We start from the raw sequence: 18,888 nt of genomic DNA on the forward strand, positions 1-18,888 counted from the left end.
TGCCGATGAAAGAAGCAAACAGCAGAAATGCAGTGTATCTTAATTTACATTTATGAAAATAACACCGAAGGCAGAATAATTAAAATAGTACTCAAGGTTATTTGCCAATTGCCCTTTGCTCCCAGTTACGTAAAAGTGGGCAGCTTGTATCTTGTATCAATGAAGATGAAGCAAGAAGGCACATACAATTTGTTTTCCTTTGTACCCAGAGGAGTGTGTGCTAATGATCATACGTCAGTGTGATATGTTATAGCTTGCAGCACTATAAAAACATGACTCTTAAGGCTAGATTTATAAAATGTTACTGTGCGGGGGGGGGGGGGGAGTCGTTTATGAGCCTGCTATTGTGGCAGAGGGGTTGGAAGAAGAGAGATAAGGAGCACCATGACTCTTCCAGCAGCTCACTACAGTTCTACACTTGAGTGTGGAAAAGAGGGCTTTTCCCGCAATTTACTTAGTTTCTATTCTGGTGCAAGAGCACAAAATTCCTCTGCCTGTTCACTCGCCAGTGTGGAATTTGTTGTTGCCTATAGTTTCCAAGCAAGTGTTTAAACACAGCTGTTGAAAACCTTGCTAGGTTTATCTAAACTTGCCAGCTAAAAGTTAACTTTATCCTGTAATTTCTTTGATCCTTGGACTCAATGAAATTGTGCTTTTTGCCAAAATGATTGCTGTCTGCAACCATGTAAAAAAAAATGTGGCTGACAACTTCAGCAATGCCAGTCCCATTTTTTGCAGCCTAGACCTACTGATTTGTCTCCCTATATTTACAGGATCCGAAAGGGATATTTGCTCCCTAAATGTTAATAGAATTTTTAAAAGCAATACAGAGTATAAACAAATAAAAGGGCACTGTAGCTAGCATGATTAAAAATTATTAAAAGCCTACTAGAAAGAAAATGTCTTAACTGCTTGTCTGAAAGATAAGGGGCCAGATTTCATTCTCCACTAACAGTACACTAATATTTTATCACATCCTTTACAGTTCATACACTAGTGACTAGCTATTCAAGATGAACATCAGCTTAAGGGTCAACCATGGTTATTAGTCTGCTGCAAGACAGATGACTCCTCATTGTAAATAAGCTTTTGGAGATTTATAATACATCATGAGAACATTTGTGGCTATGTAGGAAAGTGCTTAACCATTTGCAGAATATTTATATTACAACAGAACAGCAGTTGCAAAAATGGTCAGTTCAGTTTGACCTTTCAGAAACATCACCATTGCCACGACAAGTATTGACTCATTTCCCCAGAATCGGAAGTAATAGGTCATAATGCTTACTTAAAAAGAAAAACGTATTGTCTTAGTAGGCGTGTTCTTGTAGCCTTATAAGTTTCCTAATGCATATACAGACTAGCAGACATACTTGGAAGGCTTCGCTTGGTGAGTAGCTGCAGTTTGTGTGCATATTCGTAGTTTGACTTGGATGTGCAAACACCTCTGGTTCAATAGCATTAAATATTCTGATCTTAAACCATTTGTTTTCTTTTTTAAGCTGCTAGCCATTTCTGTGTGCAAACGGAACAGTGCTTTAAAAAGTCACATATTTAACTTTTTACCTGCCCTTGATAACATTACAAATATTTTGTAGTGGACATAAAAGTTTCAACTTCTACAACTTTGTAAACCTTTACAACTTTGAACAAAAGTACCTTTTAATTATGCAGTGCCTTTCAAAGCCTTCTTTGATAGAAAATAACAAGTATATTTCTGTATGAATGTTGTAATCTCTGGTATCTTTTCTTTCACATTAAACCTTGGAGTGGAGGAAAAAAGCAGTTATGGAAAATGTAATCTTGTCTTCTGCTTATTCCATGTGCCGCATTTTAAAAATTAATGATACTGTAACAAGAGGGCCTTCTCATTATTCTTGTGACCTGTTTTTGCCTCTACTGTACAGGTCATGATTAGTGGGGAGAAAGCTTAACCATGTGTCCCAGTTTTGGCAACATGCTAAGCAAAACCTTGGCTTGGCACGACAGTAAAAAGGACCAGGAGGGAGCAAAGCAACTGCAAACTCCCCTTAGAGAACCTGTGCTATCCTGGTAAACCATAGTTTGGCTTACATTGTTGGGCAAACCAGGACTTGACAGAAATAAAGCTGTGGCTAAATTTTAGGACATTGTCACCTGAACAGAAATAAACAATGTCCTAGAATTGCTGAGTTGTAGTTTCACATCTGTCTAAATTCCACAATGAAAAGTGCACCCAGGGTATGATTTTTTTTGTCTGATCACTTTTAAAGAACCTATATTGGAGATTGAACAAGGATTAGAAGCTGCTTTTAGTTTCAACAGCTCAATCATATATGTGGCTACTCAGAAGTATTATTGAGTTCAGTGGGGCTTACTTCCAAGTTACATGAGCATAAGAGTAAAGACTTACTATGGTCATTAATGCCAGTGGAGATTTAATGTTATGCCATAGATACCAAGGGGAAGAGGTGCTGGTGTATTTGAGTCAGAATACTCCCAGTAGCCAGATAATAACATCTGAATTTGATCTCTGTCATCCAATTTAAACTAGACACAAACAGAGTTATAATAGTCCCAGTTTTGCTCACTCAGTCTTCAGTTTTATAATACCATAGCATCCCTGACTACTGACTGCATATATTACGATAGAAGAGTTCATTATTTATGACATAAATAAATTCTCCTCTCACAATCCCATTTCAAAGGCAGTTACACTATTAAGAAACTCTATTTTTGGTTCCTAATATGTTTTCTACAAATGATTGCTTTTTAAAAAACCAATTTAGCAGTCCGGAAAGGAGTGTGTGTGTGTGTGTGTGTGTGTGTAATACTGCATATCAGCTAGGCCTGGGCAATGTTATCCATATATCGGCCAGGACTGGTATTAGGGGTAGATCTCAATGACAGTTTCACTCAGTGGTATATCTCTGGTGAAACCACCTCTGCCGGAGTCCCTTTGCTACCAGCGCCCTGCACGCTGAGGGAAAAACAAGCTGCAGCCGGGCATTGGAGGCAGAGGGACTCGGGAGCAGTAGCAGTTTTACCAGCGATATACCGCTGAGTGATGCCATCATCGCGGTCTGCCCTCATACTCCTGCAGACGGAGAAACAAGCTGCATCAGCGAGGTGTGATACAGCTTGTTCCTTCCTCTGCTTCAACAAGCCCCCGGTCCCTCTGGCAGATGCACGCTGGTTGTGGTTGCTTAGCCAGGGGTGAGAAGACTCCTGCCCCCCAGCTGAGCCTCACCAGTCCCTCTGTCTCAAGGCAGCAGCAGATGCTGCCTCAGGTCCCACTGCTGCCTTTGGACGGATTGGGGGAGGCACGAACAGGCTGCTTCCTCCTCCCTGTGAGGGAGAGGCAGCCCACCTGCATCTCTTGCCCTTCCCAAGGCAGTGGAGGTTGCTGCCCCAGCTGCCTCCATCGCCTTGGAACAGGCAGAGGAGGTAAAAACGGGCTGCTTCTTCATCCAGGGAGGGAGAGGTAGCCCGTTCGCTCCCCCACTCTGCCCATGCCAAGGCAGTGCATGAGGCAGGCAAACAAACAGAGTGTTAGCACACTTTCCTCATCCATTGCTTTGATATGGGCTTCTTTCTGACATTGTGATATAGATTGCAGTGTTTACCTGGTGGTATATTACGATGTTGGAAAACAGTTACTGCCCAGCCCTAATACCAGCCACTGAACTGCCTCAACATGAGCCAGTAACATTCTTGTTGCAGTTGTGGTTGTTTTTCTAGTATTGCAGGCAGATTCACTGCAAAAATTTGTGTCTGCATTGATGTATCTTTCTTATAGGATTGATGGTTCTGAAGCATAATCAACCCTGGTACTACTTTGGTGATACAGAACCTTGGATTTCAAACACCTTCGCTCCCAAAGAAATTGGTTCCCAAACAATCAAAACCAGGAATTGAGTGTTCTGGTTTTCAAACAGTTTTTGGGAACGGAATATCTGGCATGGCTTCCGTGGCTTCCGGCTCCTGTAACCAATTGGAAGCCATGCCTTGGTTTTTGAATGGTTCCGGGAGTCGAACAGACTTCCAGAACACATTCTGTTCAAGAACCAAGGTATGACTGTACTGCTATCTTGTTTTAGGGATGAGAGAGAGATTAGGAGTTTGTTGATGTACCGTCCACTCCACTTCCAAAGATGCCCTGATAGAGCTGACACATGATCAGTAGTAGTAGTAGTAGTAGTAGTAGTAGTAGTAGTAGTAATAATAATAATAATAATAATAATAATAATAATAATAATAATAATAATATATTATTATTATTTATACCCCACCCATCTGGCTGGGTTTCCTCAGTTACTTCTCTGTGACATCAAACCGGGATATCTATATCTATCTATCTATCTATCTATCTATCTATCTATCTATCTATCTATCTATCTTACCCCTTTCTCCCCAGCAGGGAAATGGGGGTGAGAAACTTGAATGTACTTGTAAGTAATACCCTATATTGTCAAAAATAGAAAATGTACTCAAAAGTAGTTGAAAACACAAATAACTTTTTACAATTTCCAAGGAAACTCTTACAATTTTGTAATATTAAAAATGCTGCCCTTTGATGTTAGAAGTGGAACATGCAAAAGATAAGGTCATGTAGCAGGTAACCATGCAACATAGATGGGGAACCTTTTTCAGCCTGAGGACCACATTCCCCCTGTGGTTGGTGATGCCAGAGACAAAAGTGAGCAGAACTAATGTAAATTTTACTGCATTTGACACAGTCCCTTTGATCTTCCTTTTGTGCGAGCACAGAAACAAAAGCTACAGTTTACTATAGTTTCCCTTGACATGCGATCAGGCACTATGATTAATAGGTTCCAAACAAGCAACAATTCAGAAATCAAATGTGTTGATTGCCTGAATGGCATCTCATTGTTGGGCAACATGATCATCTTGTGTTCTCAGTTCTTCTGTTCCAAGAAGCCTTTTGTGATATTGTAGAATTGTAAGAGGTTCAGAAAAGAGCAACCAAAATGATCAAGGGGAGCGACTCCTGTATGAAGAAAAGTTGCAGCATTTGGGACTTCTCTTAGTTTAGAGATCAGACAAGTAAGAGGTGATATGATAGAAGTTTATAAAATAACTATGCATGGCATGGAGAAAGTAGACAGAGAAATGTTTTTCTCCTTCTCATAGCACTAGAATTCATGGACATTCTATGAAGCTGAATGTTGGAAGGTTTAGGACAAATAAAAAGAAGCACTTCTTCACTCAGTACATAGTCAAACGTTGGAACTCCCTCCCCCAGGAGGCAGTGATGGTCACTTGGAAGCTTTAAAAGAGGATTAGATAAATTAATGGAGAAGGCCATCAATGGCTACTAGCTATGAGGTAGCAATACCAATTGCTGAGGAGGGGAGAATGCTATTGTGCTCATGTTCTGCTCACTGGTTTCCCACAGACATCCAGATGGCCACTATGACAGCAGGATACTGGACTAGATAGGCCATTGGCCTGATTTGACAGACTATTCTTAAGTTCTGATGTTGCCTTTTTTAAAAACAAAAAAACTATCATTTTGTTGAAAAGCAAAATTTGTTTATGATAAATAGCCATATAAAACTTGAAAATTAAAGTTCTGTGTAACTTTAAATCTAGAGTTACAAACAGTCATCCCGATCTTACTGTGGACTGAGCAACTTCTGAAGAGTTCTCATTTCTCCTGGAAAAACTGTAAGTTTGAATTTTGGTATACCAATACTTATTGTTGAATATGTTTCATTAACATATCTGTTTTTTATGTACTGTTTTTAAAGTGTTCTGATTGAAGTAATTTCCTGTTTAGAAATATATCCTAAATATATCCTGTATCTTTCTGCTGTCATATATTGAATGTCTACAGCAGTATTTGATTGGGTGTGTGGTTACTATCAACCTTTGAATTGGGATGACTAGCAACTTTTTCAAAACAGGCCTTCTAGGTGTTTAAAACATCTGGATCTGAAAGTTTCTCAGGTGCAATTTACCATGCAATTTTCATGGTAACACTTCAGGTACTGCTTGGAAAAAAGATGAAATAAGATATTTGTGTGACTATTAGAATTACCCAAACTTTTAATAGGTTATGTGGCATTAACTCCACAGTCAGTTGGATATAAGCTTTTTTCATATCACACTCTGTTTTTAACTGGTGGAGTACTCTAAAGTGCACAAACTTTTAATGAGATTATGTGTTTAAAAGCTTTGAAGTGCACTTTTCTTGATGCCAGTGGGTTGACCTTAAATAATATGGAAACAATTAAAACACTGTTTAATGGTGAGACTTTTCCTCATCATTTCAAAAAAACAATAAATGGAGCACCTTTGGGCCATGCTACTTTCTACATTAAGATACCATACTTTTCTGTGTATTAGACGAGGTTTTTTTTACTCCCAAATAAAGTAAAAAATGGGGGTCATCTTATACCTGGGTAGTGCAGAGGGGGGATGGGTGACTGGTTGCATCCGTGAGCAGGATCTAGTGATTGGGTGGGTGAATGGTGTCTGCTGCAAGGGCTGCTTTGGATTGGCTGCTGCTTTGTCAAATGGGCAGGTTATTAGTGGATGTGGCAAGGGCTGCTTTGGATTGGCTGCCACTTCGGCAATTTGGCTTGCGTTGCTTGCGATTGTTAGCGTTTGCTAGCTGGGTGAGTGATATTCAGTTTGGCATTCCCCCCCCCCAGTTGCTCAACAACCATGGGCATTCCCCCCCCCCCGAAAAAGCTCAACAACTCTAAGCCATCTCCCCCCATTTTCTTAAATTTGAGCACCCCAAAAGAGGGGGCGCCTTATACATGGGGGCACCTTTTCTGTGCCCCCCTTTTCTGGTTGCAATTTTGATATCCTACCCATTATATAACATGCTTTGGAAACGCCTTCAAGAGAGCACAACTGCAATTTTCCTTGCATGCAGTCCCTTCTCACCTGTGGGTACAGGGCTAGTACTTGAATAAAAGGCTGTCTTAATTTCTAATTAAGTACAGTATATTTTCATTGTATAGCTTTTTCAGTCTGTCAGGGAGGTGCTTCTTAATAACTACTCTTAAACTTTGCACAGTGCAGTTTCCATCAGCCTTAGTATTGAATGATTATTTATGTTGCTTAGGTAGCCTGCGTTGATTTCAGATCTTTTATTGTGGAATTGGTGCTATTAATTCATTATGAATAGAGACGACAGCACTGAGCCTTTTGCAAACTGTATATTGACTGGCATTGGCCAGTTCCAAGCATCTTAAATGTATATTGCACGAAACTGAATCCTGAGGGAGCTCCTCCCACAGCCCAAAAAAGTTACTTTAGGAGGAGAAGATTGGAAGTAATGGTGGATGATAACGGGGCCCTAACCAATCTGCTGCTTCTGCTGCATCTCCTCCATGGAGTGCATGTTTTACATTTTGGACCCAGGTGAGGGAGACAGGGTGGGAAGTGATGGGAAGCACAGAAGCAGCTAAGGAATTGTGCACGCACGGATGCACGTACACACGCGTGCGCGCGCACACACACACACTTAATCCCGTCAAAATCTCCCCATTCCAAAGAAGCTTTTCCTGGAGGGGAAGGAGAAGGGAGTTCAGATGCACACATTTATGTATAAATGTAAAGTTAGGCTCTGAATTGGTGTTGCATGCTTTGTCTGTTGTCAGACTTCGAACACAAATTTTCCAGATCTTTTCTTAAATTATGTCATATTGTATCACTGTTCCTCACTAGAGCTTTAACTAGCATTAACATTTCTGCCCATGTGTTTTTGTGTTATGTGCAACTTACTTCTACTGGAGTGTTTAATTAACTGGTGGGCGGGCGGGCATTAAAACAGGTTTTAAGGAAAGAGCTAATGCAAATTAATGTAATTTACTTGAACGTCTTGGGACTACCATTTTGTTTTTGGCAAACACAATATATTTTTAGAAGTCCTATTTGGAGCTGTCAAAATATACTTCATTGGAGAGCCATGGCTGTCACATTTTAAAATGTGAAAACAAAATGAGCATGCCATTGTGCATGCAATACTTCTGAATGGCCACTGCTAGAAACAACAGGAGGGGAGAGTGCTTTTGTGTTTGCTGGTTTCCCACAGGTATCTGGTTAGCCACTGTGAGAACAGGATGTTGGACTAGATGGGCCGCTGGACTTGATGGGTCATGGGCCTGACCCAACAGGCTTAAACTGGTTCTCTTAAACTGGTACACAAGCCACCAGGTGATCCATGTTAAAGGTTGCAGAAAAGTTGAGGATATCTGTAGTTTGCACTTTATTCATTTTTTGTTTTGATCAGAGCCATATTTATCAATAAGGCCAACAAGGCCATGGCTTAAAGCATCATAACACAGTGCTGTTTTTAACAGTGTCAATATGGAATACGAAAAAGTGCAAGTTGAAACTCCCATAAATTTTCAAGTCATCCACACAAGCACAAAGGTGTTCAGAACTGCTGCCATAGAACCATATTTTTTCCTCCCCACTCCGACCTTTTTTTTTCCTTTTTTTTTTTTGCTGAACATCTAGTAGCTCAGTGAAAGTCCTGGGAAACTGGAAAGCTTTCCCACTTCTTGTGATATTTTGGTTGACTCTGATAAAAGTTATTGTACCACAGTTGCTTTGGGATTTAACTACTGTAAATTAGATTTAAATTCATGGGAAATGTCTTTTTTGGAATATTGGTAACGTAAAGCATTTTCACCTATGGATGTAAATCATATATTTATGTTTCTATAAAAGCTAGACACTCTGTAGGAATTACTATTCCTATTTGAGAAAATGGAAACTAGGGGATTTCTTACAAGTCATATGGCTGTTACATATGAAGCACATCTTTTTATTTATTTTTGATGGTATACATGGCTGGCTTCTTTGCTAAATTTCCTCAAAGGAATTGAGGCCTTGACAGATAAAGTTTTACTGTGATTATAAATATGAATCAGAAATTTATCATGTTGCACTATATAATTAAATAACATTTATCAGCTGAGTAATACATGCTACTAGTCTGTAGCTGCTGCTGTACCTTAGAGCAAATTCAATTATCATGATTAAATAATGGGTGCTGCAGAATCTTAATTATTGACATGCCAGTCAGTCATTTAAAATCTATTTTTAAAGCACAGCGTGTTTCATCCTGAAACATCAAATATGTTTATACATCACTTTGAATACTGGGGTATAGCTGTCTGAATTCCTTGTTCCTGAGGAATTTCCTGTCCTGTGGTTCCTCTGCATTATGCTTCATCAATCTGTCCAAAATAGTCCTTATCCTGAAGCACGCTGCAACCCCCCATTAAGTGTGTAAAGAGATGATCCTCGCTTCTTGCTCCCTCATATCAGAATGTTTTGGGCCTATTTCACAAAACAGTGTTCTGTGCAGCTTCCAGCATTTCCCCTGGAAATTGTGAGGAATATTTAAGAAAGCCCTAGTGAAATGGAAGTGAATGTTGTTCAGTCAGCGCCTATCATTCCTCTATCCATCACTTACTCTCTCCGTTTGCAAATTTAAACCCTAACTCCCATATAGAATCAAAGACCTATGAAGATGGAAGGCACCCTGAGGGTTAGCCAGTCCAATCCCCTGCAATATGTCCGTATTGTGCACAAGACCACTGAGGCTGATCTGATTGCATATAAGGATATGTTTTATGAAACCATGGTTAAACTGCAGTGCTGTTATTTGAACAGAAGAAGCTCCTTCCACATAAGAAGCCAAAATCACATATCTATATTGGCTCATGCCTGAATATTAGGATATGTTTAAGACCTTGTTTCTATCAAACTGTTTGCCAGTCTTAAAGCAAGGTCAGAAGGGAGGCTATGGAAGCATTTTGCAATAAGCAATTGCAACAGTTCAGTATTTTGGCCTGCCAAGGAATCTGAATGTATGCAAGTCCAGTAAACAGTGAATTAATGTAGCTTCTGAGTCATAAACAGCACTGCTAAATCCTCTCCTGCTCAAGTAAAAATATTTAAAGAAAAAGCTATGAACTTTTGAACACAATGATGCAATACTTATTTGCTAAACTGGATTAAAAGTATAACATTTTAAGAGTGCTTCTCAAAAATATTTGAGATGGGGTAGATGGAACAAATATTTATTTCAGTTTTATTCTCCTTAAAATCAGTTATGTGATGTATATAAGTATGAAACCAGTTTTTTCAACCTCCAGTATCTAGCTGCATTTTATGATGAAACCAATAAAGGATTGAAGCTAACAAACTGTTACTAATTTTGCCTCCTGTTATCTGATTACCTATGATCTTCAACCACCAATAATCTGCTGCTGGCTTCCAGTATTTCTAACATTGCAGTGATTACTCTAAAACTGAACCACCTAAACCTTCATTCTGCTTTTGTCTGCGGCTGCTTCCACTTTTGTCGTGCAAAAAACTAAGGCACTTCGAATCCGTGAAGGACAGGAGACAGAAAGCCATCCATTATGAACCCTAAGCTAGGACTACGCATCTTTCTCTTGCTTCCTGTGTACTTGTTGATAAATCTGTACAGTGCCCTTATATTCATTCCATGGTATTTTCTTACAAATGCTAAGAAGAAAAAAGCTATGGCGAAGCGATTAAAAGCTAAACCCGTCTCGGACAGTCCTGGAAGCCCATACAGAGCCATTTCACATCTTGAGTCATTAGCCACTATAGACTTGCCTGGAGCAGACACTTTGGACAAATTGTTTGACCATGCTGTTGCAAAATTTGGGAAAAAAGATTGTCTTGGAACAAGAGAGATCCTGAGTGAAGAGAATGAAATGCAGCCCCATGGAAAAGTATTTAAGAAGGTAATAACTTTGGTAAATGTTTAAACACCATTAATAAGGTATTTTTAAAAGGTTGATAATGTCTTAAATATCTTACCTGCAATGAATTGGGATCATTTTTTAAAGCACTTGGTATGTTTAGAGGGTCTTGAAATCTATGCACTTTATTATTTGTTATACTGTTCAAATAGTAAGTTCGTGTTTTTTAAAAAAAACAAATACTTTTTTGTTAAATTAGTAATAAATAGGTCAATGCTCATTTCAAAAGGCATCACCCACTGTTAAGTTACTTTGTCAAGCAAACAGATATGAAGTTTAATACTTGTTCCAAGTATTGTAACTATGTGCTTCTGTCTGAAGATATTTACTTTGTATATATTTCAGTGGCATTTCTATTGCCATGTGGATTGTTGGCTGCTAATCAAGGGAGAGGATTCTAAAGTACTTCAGAGAACAATGTTATTGAACAAGCTGTATTGATATAGTACGAAAACGTCGTATTTGCACAGACACCTTACTGGGCAGGTTTCTTAGCACTACAAACACAGCTGGCCTATTTTGAAAGTTACCTGCATTTCTTTTAGACCAACATTGTGGCTGACTTTCTTAATGATGAATAAAATATTTAGTTTTTAGGCACTCTTGTTCTAGCAAATACTGCCTCATGTTATATTGATCAAGTCATTCAACAGTATATTTTACTTATTTATTTAGGAGCCTACTAACCAAAGTTCTTGTATATTAAACAAGTGTTTTACTCTTTAACCAGCTGATCTTAGGAAACTATAGGTGGCTGAACTATGAGGAAACTAACCAGAAACTGAACAACTTTGGGAGAGGATTAGTTTCACTTGGGCTAAAACCAAAGAGCACAGTTGCTATTTTCTGTGAAACCCGAACTGAATGGATGATTGCAGCACAAACCTGTTTCCGATACAGCTTTCCTCGTGAGTATTGATGCTTTATCTGGCATATATGAGCAAGTTTGTGGAAAAATAGGACTCTGATCCCCAGGCTCCTTGTTCCCTCTTTTCCTGGTCCTATATTTCCCCCCTCACTGCAATGTTAACTCCTAGTTATCAAAACAGGTATGTAACTTTAAAATACAATGCCAGAGTTTACTGTCCATGATGTTTCTGTGTAAAACTCAAATGTACACAAGGGTAAGCACAGTCGTCATTTGGAAGTCTCTTGATTTGCATGAATAGTCACTGTATTTTTCTTACAAACTTCAGAATTTTGCATTGGTATGTCAGGTTTATTCTACTTTGGGATAGTGGTGGGTTTTTTTTGCAGTAGATGTGAAACATAAAATGAACATGAAAAACCAGAATGCTTTTACTCATTCCTCAATGCAAAGTAATTGATGATGGCTAAGGAAATACAGATTTGGTTTTAGCTTTTTTTTTTTTTTAAAAAAAAAGCAATCTCCCCCTTTCTGTTAAACAGTTGTTACTTTATATGCGACCCTTGGAGAAGATGCAGTAACCTATGGACTGAACGAATCTGGAGCATCTTATCTAATCACTAGCACCGACCTTTTAGAAGGCAAACTCAAGGTAAGTCTTGATGAGATATCTTCATTTGGTATAAATAATATTAATCTTGCAAAAGATATGGGTTGGGTTGATGTTAAGTTTCATGGAAAACTAATTCAACATTAGGCTGAAATTCTGGAGATCGTGTGGACTAACGTGGCTATGTGTATTTTGTAGTGGGGATGCAAAGTATTGTCTTGGCTTATAAATCAGTGGGACTCTCAATAAATTCCCTTCATTGAAATTATTTGAAAATTCTAAACAAACAAGTAGCATATTGACCACCATGATTTGGGCACAAAGCTGGAAAGCCAAAGTGCAAACATTATTGATAGCTTCTCTACCTTTTGTGCAATGTTCATCTGAAGGTTTTCATAGTTCTAGTATGAACTAATATATAAAAATATGCTTCCATTTGGATTGGATGTTTAATGGCTGCAGGTAAAGGGAGTAGATTTTTAAAGCACTGATACTAGCCCAAACCATCATAAGGATAGGGGTATCAAAATAAACAGGCAATATGTTAAGATCCTTTTCTGTACACTGTGTAATCAACCTTCAAATATTTCTTCATCAGAATGTTTTGTCAGAAATCCCCTGCCTCAGACATATCATTTATGTGGACAAGAAGACTATCAATAAGTCAGACTATCCTGAAACACTAGAGATCCTTAGCATGCAAGCAGTAGAAGAACTGGGAGCCAAATCAGAAAACTGTAAGTGGACCATGTGAAAGGCTATCACAGCTGCTTAAAGTTATAAAACACTTCTTTCACTATAGTAAGCAAAGTTGTAAATATATGTTAATCATAGGGAAGAAGTATGAAACTGTAAGCTGTTTAAAATATAAGCTTCTCCCTCAATATTGTATGCACATGTGTATTTATTTAAAATGTTTCTAGCCCATCCTTCATCTATATTGGGGTAGGAAACTCTTTTCAGCCCAGGAGACACATTGCCTTATGGGCAACTTTTTTTCGGAGCCAAATTCCTGTGGTGGTGGGTCCAGATGCAAAAGTGGGCAAAGCAGTAGTGTGACTCTTACCCTTGTACAGTATCTTACATTCTAGCCATGAGGTTTCTATAACTACCACACATCTCTTCAGCCTCCTTTCAGGCAAGCGGCATTATCACAGTTCAGTAACACATTTCAGCCTAGGTTAAATGAGTAAAGGAAGGTTTGGCCTGTGGGATGGATGTGGTCTGGAGAGTGTCCCTGGGGCCAGATAGAGAGGGCCACATTTGGCCCCTGGGCTTGCAGTTGGTTCCCCAACACTGATCTCTATAGATATGAGGGTGAAGTACAATATATACTGTACAGTACATAATAGAAACAAGCCATACAATAATCTTATAAAACCCTGCATCTGAATAAATAGAAGCAGATATAATCAAAGTACAGTAGCAGGTAAGATCAAACTCTCAAATTCTTAAAACGCTGGGTCAAGTAAGTCCTTACATGCGGCTGAAATAATAATAATGTCACCACCAGTTGCACTGCTAAAGAGGGGGCATTCCACAGGCACTCTAGATTGGCGATTCTCATTCCAGTGAGTAGAGTATTAAAATTTTGATAATGCAGTATTCCAGGGATGGGGTCCTATTTGGTCCACCAGGCTGCCAAATTTTCCAAAAACCATGCTCACCTCTCCCACATTGATGTCATATGTGAAGTTGGATGTAGGACAGGCAGATATGTGGCTGGATCAGCTGCAGAAAGCAGGACTGAACTCCCTGTGCAGGGATTTTTTTTTTATAAGATATTTATTGCAAATTTTAAACAAAAAATCACCAGACATATAAAATACCATCACCAAGAAGTAAGAAACAAGAGAAAACAGAAGTAAACAAAGAGATAAACATAGAATCAAAAAGATACAACAAAACCAACTATCCATAGATCATATTTCCATAACTTCTGGACTTCCTCACATCTCCCTTTCCTGCGTTCTCCATAATAAAGTTATAAACAGCAAGTTGTTACCTTGTTTCATTTCTTATTTTGTAATTCTCAAATATTATGCCTCAAACTTTGAATATTTTTATCAAATACTTAACTGCTTGGTTTAAACATAATATCACTTCAAATTTCATCTTTTTCTTAAACGTCACTTAATCTCATATATCTTTCAACTAAATTGCTGATGCCATGTTGTTTTCTATCGAGCATTTTCTTAACATTCATACAGCTTATAACGTTTTTGTAAGTAGTCTTTAAACTTTTTCCAGTCCTCTCCTGTGCAGGGATTTTAATTCTGCTTGGTCGCTCTCTCCCTCAGTTCCCACCTCTAAAGCTTTGGTAGGTGGACAGAATTACTACCCCAGGGTATATTCCATACTTGTCTTGTTCTGGTCCCACATATGAGCCCACAAGGCAAGGCAAGATTGGTTCTCACAGCACAAAGGGGGACTAGTGAACAATTTGTTCTGACAAGGGTTGGGAGTGAATTGAAACCTCTTGTGCCTTTGCCTCCAATCCATCTATGCTCTTTATTTCTTGAGGACTAGAGTTTTCTTAAAAGACTAACTCTCTGGCCTGAAGACAGACACATCTCCTGCAGTTCATGGCTTATCACTTTAGTCCTTGTGGCACTAAAGTGGTGAGGTAGTGGGAGAAGCATGCAGGCCCCCAGGCCCAGGAAATAGACCTATAAGAATACTGGATTTGGTTTTATTTCAGTCCTGCTGCTATAGGAGCTAGTTCAAAGGGCTCCTGCCTGCAAGCCTCAAATTAAGTGGTCCTAGCATCAGGCTCAAAGCCAGGAATCTGGTCTGGTTCCTTTGCTAGTGACATTGTAGCCTCTGACCTGGTGCCCTGGTCACTGCTGGATTCCAGGTTCACAGCACCACTGACATTCATTTTAAAACTTGCCTCATAACAGTCACCTTCAGTGGAAGAGCTTTATCCTGTTCCTCTGTGCCTGCATTGGAGCAAAGCATCAGGAAAACAGCTGAACCTTCCAGATGTCAAGCATAAGTTGATAGTTCTTTCAAGTCCACCTGAAGCCTTGGCAGAGGGGCAAACAAAGCACCCAGTCAACCAGCTAATTTGTCAATAAAGATGAAGCCCATTTTTCACCCATAGCCAGAACCATGCATCCTGTTCAGCAGGAATAGATATAATCAAAACGACACCAGCAGGGTATGGATCCCGTTCCTGAGAACTATTTGAGCCCTTCTCCAAGCGGGATACTTTTGATTTAACATCAACATAAAAATGGCATGTAGATGTGTCACATATCTTAGTCTTTCACTACTTTCTTCCCAGTGAGATTAAAGTTGCTTTGGAAATTTCCATTGCTAGAAAGAAGCCCTTCCAATTAGTTCTAAGCTAAGAGACAGAAACTTCTGGGACTTTTTGACCTTTTATAGGAATGCAGATAAGAGTATTCCAGTTTTGGTTTCCCACACAGAGAAAGTACTTACAGTCAAATTTCTTCATAAATTTTGTTTATACCTTGTTTTTCAGCTAAGATTGGCATCAAATATAAAATACAGTTTAATTCATTTTCTGTGATGTACTGATCTGTAATGTTTGTTGCCCCTGATCTTTTTTCTAGTAAATATCTCTCCAAGTCGACCTACTGCCACAGATATGGCCTTAGTAATGTACACCAGTGGCTCCACTGGGAAACCTAAAGGAGTGATGATGATGCATAAAAACTTGATAGCTGGAATGACAGGACAGTGTGAACGGATACCAGGGTTGGGGTAAGCATTTCCTGTTTTTCAAAGCTGTATGTCAAAAACTCAAACTCCATTTTTAAAGACAACACTGTCTTTCTGTAATCATTTATGGTGCAATCCTGCTTTCTCCCCATGGAGGATCAGGGCACAGCAGCATACCTGTCAACAGCATGGCAACAAGAGAGATTGGGCTGATTAACGCCTTTTTGGTGCTTCCTCTCACCTGTCACTTAGCAATGATTAAAGTTCATGTGGGTGGGTGGCACTTGCTGTTAACTGCAGCTACTGATGGACAAGCAAGGAGGGAGGGCAGAGAGGATTAGGTTGGCCCATTCTAAACCCTCTTCCTATCACTTTCCATTCCTTTCTCTATGTGTTTTTACATCCTGCCCCCAGCAGATAGAGAGGGGGATTGCACTCTGGCTGAATCATTAGCATGAGACTTAGCTGACAAGGACTAGAATGGGTTAAACAGAACAGTGTTCAAAAGAAGAGATAAATTAGTCTGTATAAGATAAAAGCTATGTGCTTTTCCTAGGAAATGTTATTTATTGATCCTAGGTTCATACTTTGGCTATTTACTTGCTTCTTACTGGATTATAACCTTACACCTTGGACAGGATCATTCTAAGGCTTTACTACAGCAACAGTAGTAATAGAGTATTTAACTTTGATACTGCTAAAGTTAAGGGGGAGACATAGGAGTGGAAAACAAACAAACCCTTTATAAAACAGAGGTCTGAAATGTTTGAATACTAGTCTGAGGATTTTGTAATAGACTTTTTGGGCATCATATATGGGGCCCCACCAAACTGCTAGATATGTGGGGAGAAGACCAGACAAAGGAAACTTAAGTGCTGGTGGCTGATACTTCACCAGTATTTTGGAAATTGGGTACATCTTGGAACTGACATGAATGCACCAAAGGGAAGGTTTATTTTATTTTTTTATTGCCTGGAAGACTATTGGTGAGGAAGTGGGAGAATAGAAACAGACTTTAAATGGAAACCTGTGGTAGCCTTAAGAAGGGCAATAATAAAACAACAGTGGAAACCTATTTTAACCTGATGTCTCCAAGCTGGAGAGAATACTCTGCTTGAAAATAATTGACAAGTCCAGGAAGTTGAATAGTAGGTTCAAAATTCTTTCCATTGGTGAGATGTTTTTAAAGCTTTCATCTGTTAAGTAATCTAATTTGCCTGGCTATATGTTAGAGAACATAGATCCAAGAAGCCCTCAATTATGAAAAAGGAATGTAGAATAAAAACTGTTTTCTGTGCTTTATAAAAAGAGGATTAGACAAATTCATGGAGGGCAAAGCTATTGGAGGTTAGTCTCCACAATGGCTATGTTATACCTCCACTGTCAGAGGCAGTATGCCTCTGAACAAGAATTGCTGGGAATCACTGGTGGAGGAAGTGCTACTGCACTGAAGTGCTGTATGCAGGCTTCCCATGGATATTTGGTTGGCTACTTTGAGAACAGAGTGCTGGACTGGATGGGCCTTTGACCTGATCCAGCAGGGCTCTTTTTAAGCAAGCTCTGCATGCTATACTGAATCACATAATTTTTCTCCTTTAGACCCAAGGACACATACATTGGCTATTTGCCTCTGGCTCATGTATTAGAACTGACAGCAGAAATTTCCTGTATTACTTACGGCTGCAGGATTGGATATTCCTCTCCTCTCACACTATCAGACCAGGTAAGCAAATGTATTGACCTATCCTGTTGGTTGTTCAGAAAGAAAGAAATGTATTAACATTCAGTTGAATTAACACAACAGTTGTGAATAGCATGGAGATGATTAGCAATCCTAGACTCGCCACACTGAAAGGTTCAAAGCGCAGTAGTGGCTAGTGTAGGAAAGTGTAACATCCAAAAAGGCACTTAGGAAACCTTGCTCGGGAAACTGGTTTTAGAAAAATCTAGTTCAACAGCATGATCCACCCCTTACCACCCATAGTCATCTTTAGGATCAGCTTTAAAACTAAATAAAAAGAATTGTACCCATCCATAGCACTTTTAACAGCCTGCCCACATATATGTGTATATAATAGAGTGTCTTGAACAGGCAAGCCCATCAGTTGCTTACCCTGACACACTATAATATGTTGAACATGCAATAAATAATATTTATCTTGCTCACTAACTGAATAGCATGCACAGATCTTGTGATGCCAAGAAAAGTTTTGCAGCTCCCTTATTGTGTGAATAAATGGATTTAAGCTAGGTTTCAAAGAGCACCACTCCCCAGTATTTTGCCTCATTACTTAGTTGCATCAAGGCCTGCAGATAACTACATACAACTTTGCTGTTTCTTTTAGTATTGAAAAGTGTATTGTTAGTGGGGTTCCTTGTGTTTTTGAGGTTCATTCTCTTTCAGTGAATGGAATAAAGTAATTGTTTTTGGAATGTGGCAGTCTTAGGGATATTAATGTACTTTTAACTGAGATTCTCATACTCTTTTCTTGCAGTCAAGTAAAATTAAAAAGGGAAGCAAAGGAGATTGTTCTATTTTGAAACCAACATTGATGGCAGCTGTGCCCGTAAGTATTGGTTGGGACAAGTGGCTAGTAAAATACTTTTATTTTCCATATTTTTTTTAAAAAAAATATTTATTAAGTTTTCCAATTTAACAATCTAATAAAGGCCACGTTAAAGATATTCCAAATTTTAAAATAATCAAACAGTCCAAATATTAAGCCAAATCATAAATCTTTGTTTGACTTCCTATGCTCTGAGGTCGGAGGATTGCCATCATTTGCGGAGGATTACCACATTTGCGCTGCTTAATTAGTCCAGGTGGTTCCCATAAATCAATCCGATGTTAATCCTTCGTTCATTTTCACAGCCTCTGAGTTCGTCCAGCAAGCAAGTTATATCAAAACAGTATGTTTCTGTGTGGGTGTTTATTTTCTTCCATGTTTTTC

General features: G+C 39.0%; 1 protein-coding gene across 5 annotated transcripts in view; it reads left to right on the forward strand.

The window, feature by feature from the left end:
- Positions 1-18,888, forward strand: part of ACSL4 (acyl-CoA synthetase long chain family member 4) — a 47,478-nt gene that overhangs the window by 15,146 nt on the left and 13,444 nt on the right. For 3 of the 5 annotated variants that reach the window (XM_081179313.1, XM_081179315.1, XM_081179314.1), the window contains exons 2-9: positions 5,596-5,670; positions 10,256-10,751; positions 11,500-11,677; positions 12,180-12,289; positions 12,846-12,984; positions 15,829-15,979; positions 17,537-17,660; positions 18,433-18,504. In XM_081179313.1, the coding sequence (XP_081035439.1) occupies positions 10,401-10,751; positions 11,500-11,677; positions 12,180-12,289; positions 12,846-12,984; positions 15,829-15,979; positions 17,537-17,660; positions 18,433-18,504 (1,125 nt within the window). In that variant the 5' untranslated portion in view covers positions 5,596-5,670; positions 10,256-10,400. The remainder of the gene's footprint in view (positions 1-5,595; positions 5,671-10,255; positions 10,752-11,499; positions 11,678-12,179; positions 12,290-12,845; positions 12,985-15,828; positions 15,980-17,536; positions 17,661-18,432; positions 18,505-18,888) is intronic. The other 2 variants (XM_081179316.1, XM_081179317.1) reach the window with 1 other exon arrangement.

Source organism: Podarcis bocagei (genome assembly GCF_964188305.1).
Source record: "Podarcis bocagei genome assembly, chromosome: Z".
Lineage (NCBI taxonomy): Eukaryota > Metazoa > Chordata > Lepidosauria > Squamata > Lacertidae > Podarcis > Podarcis bocagei.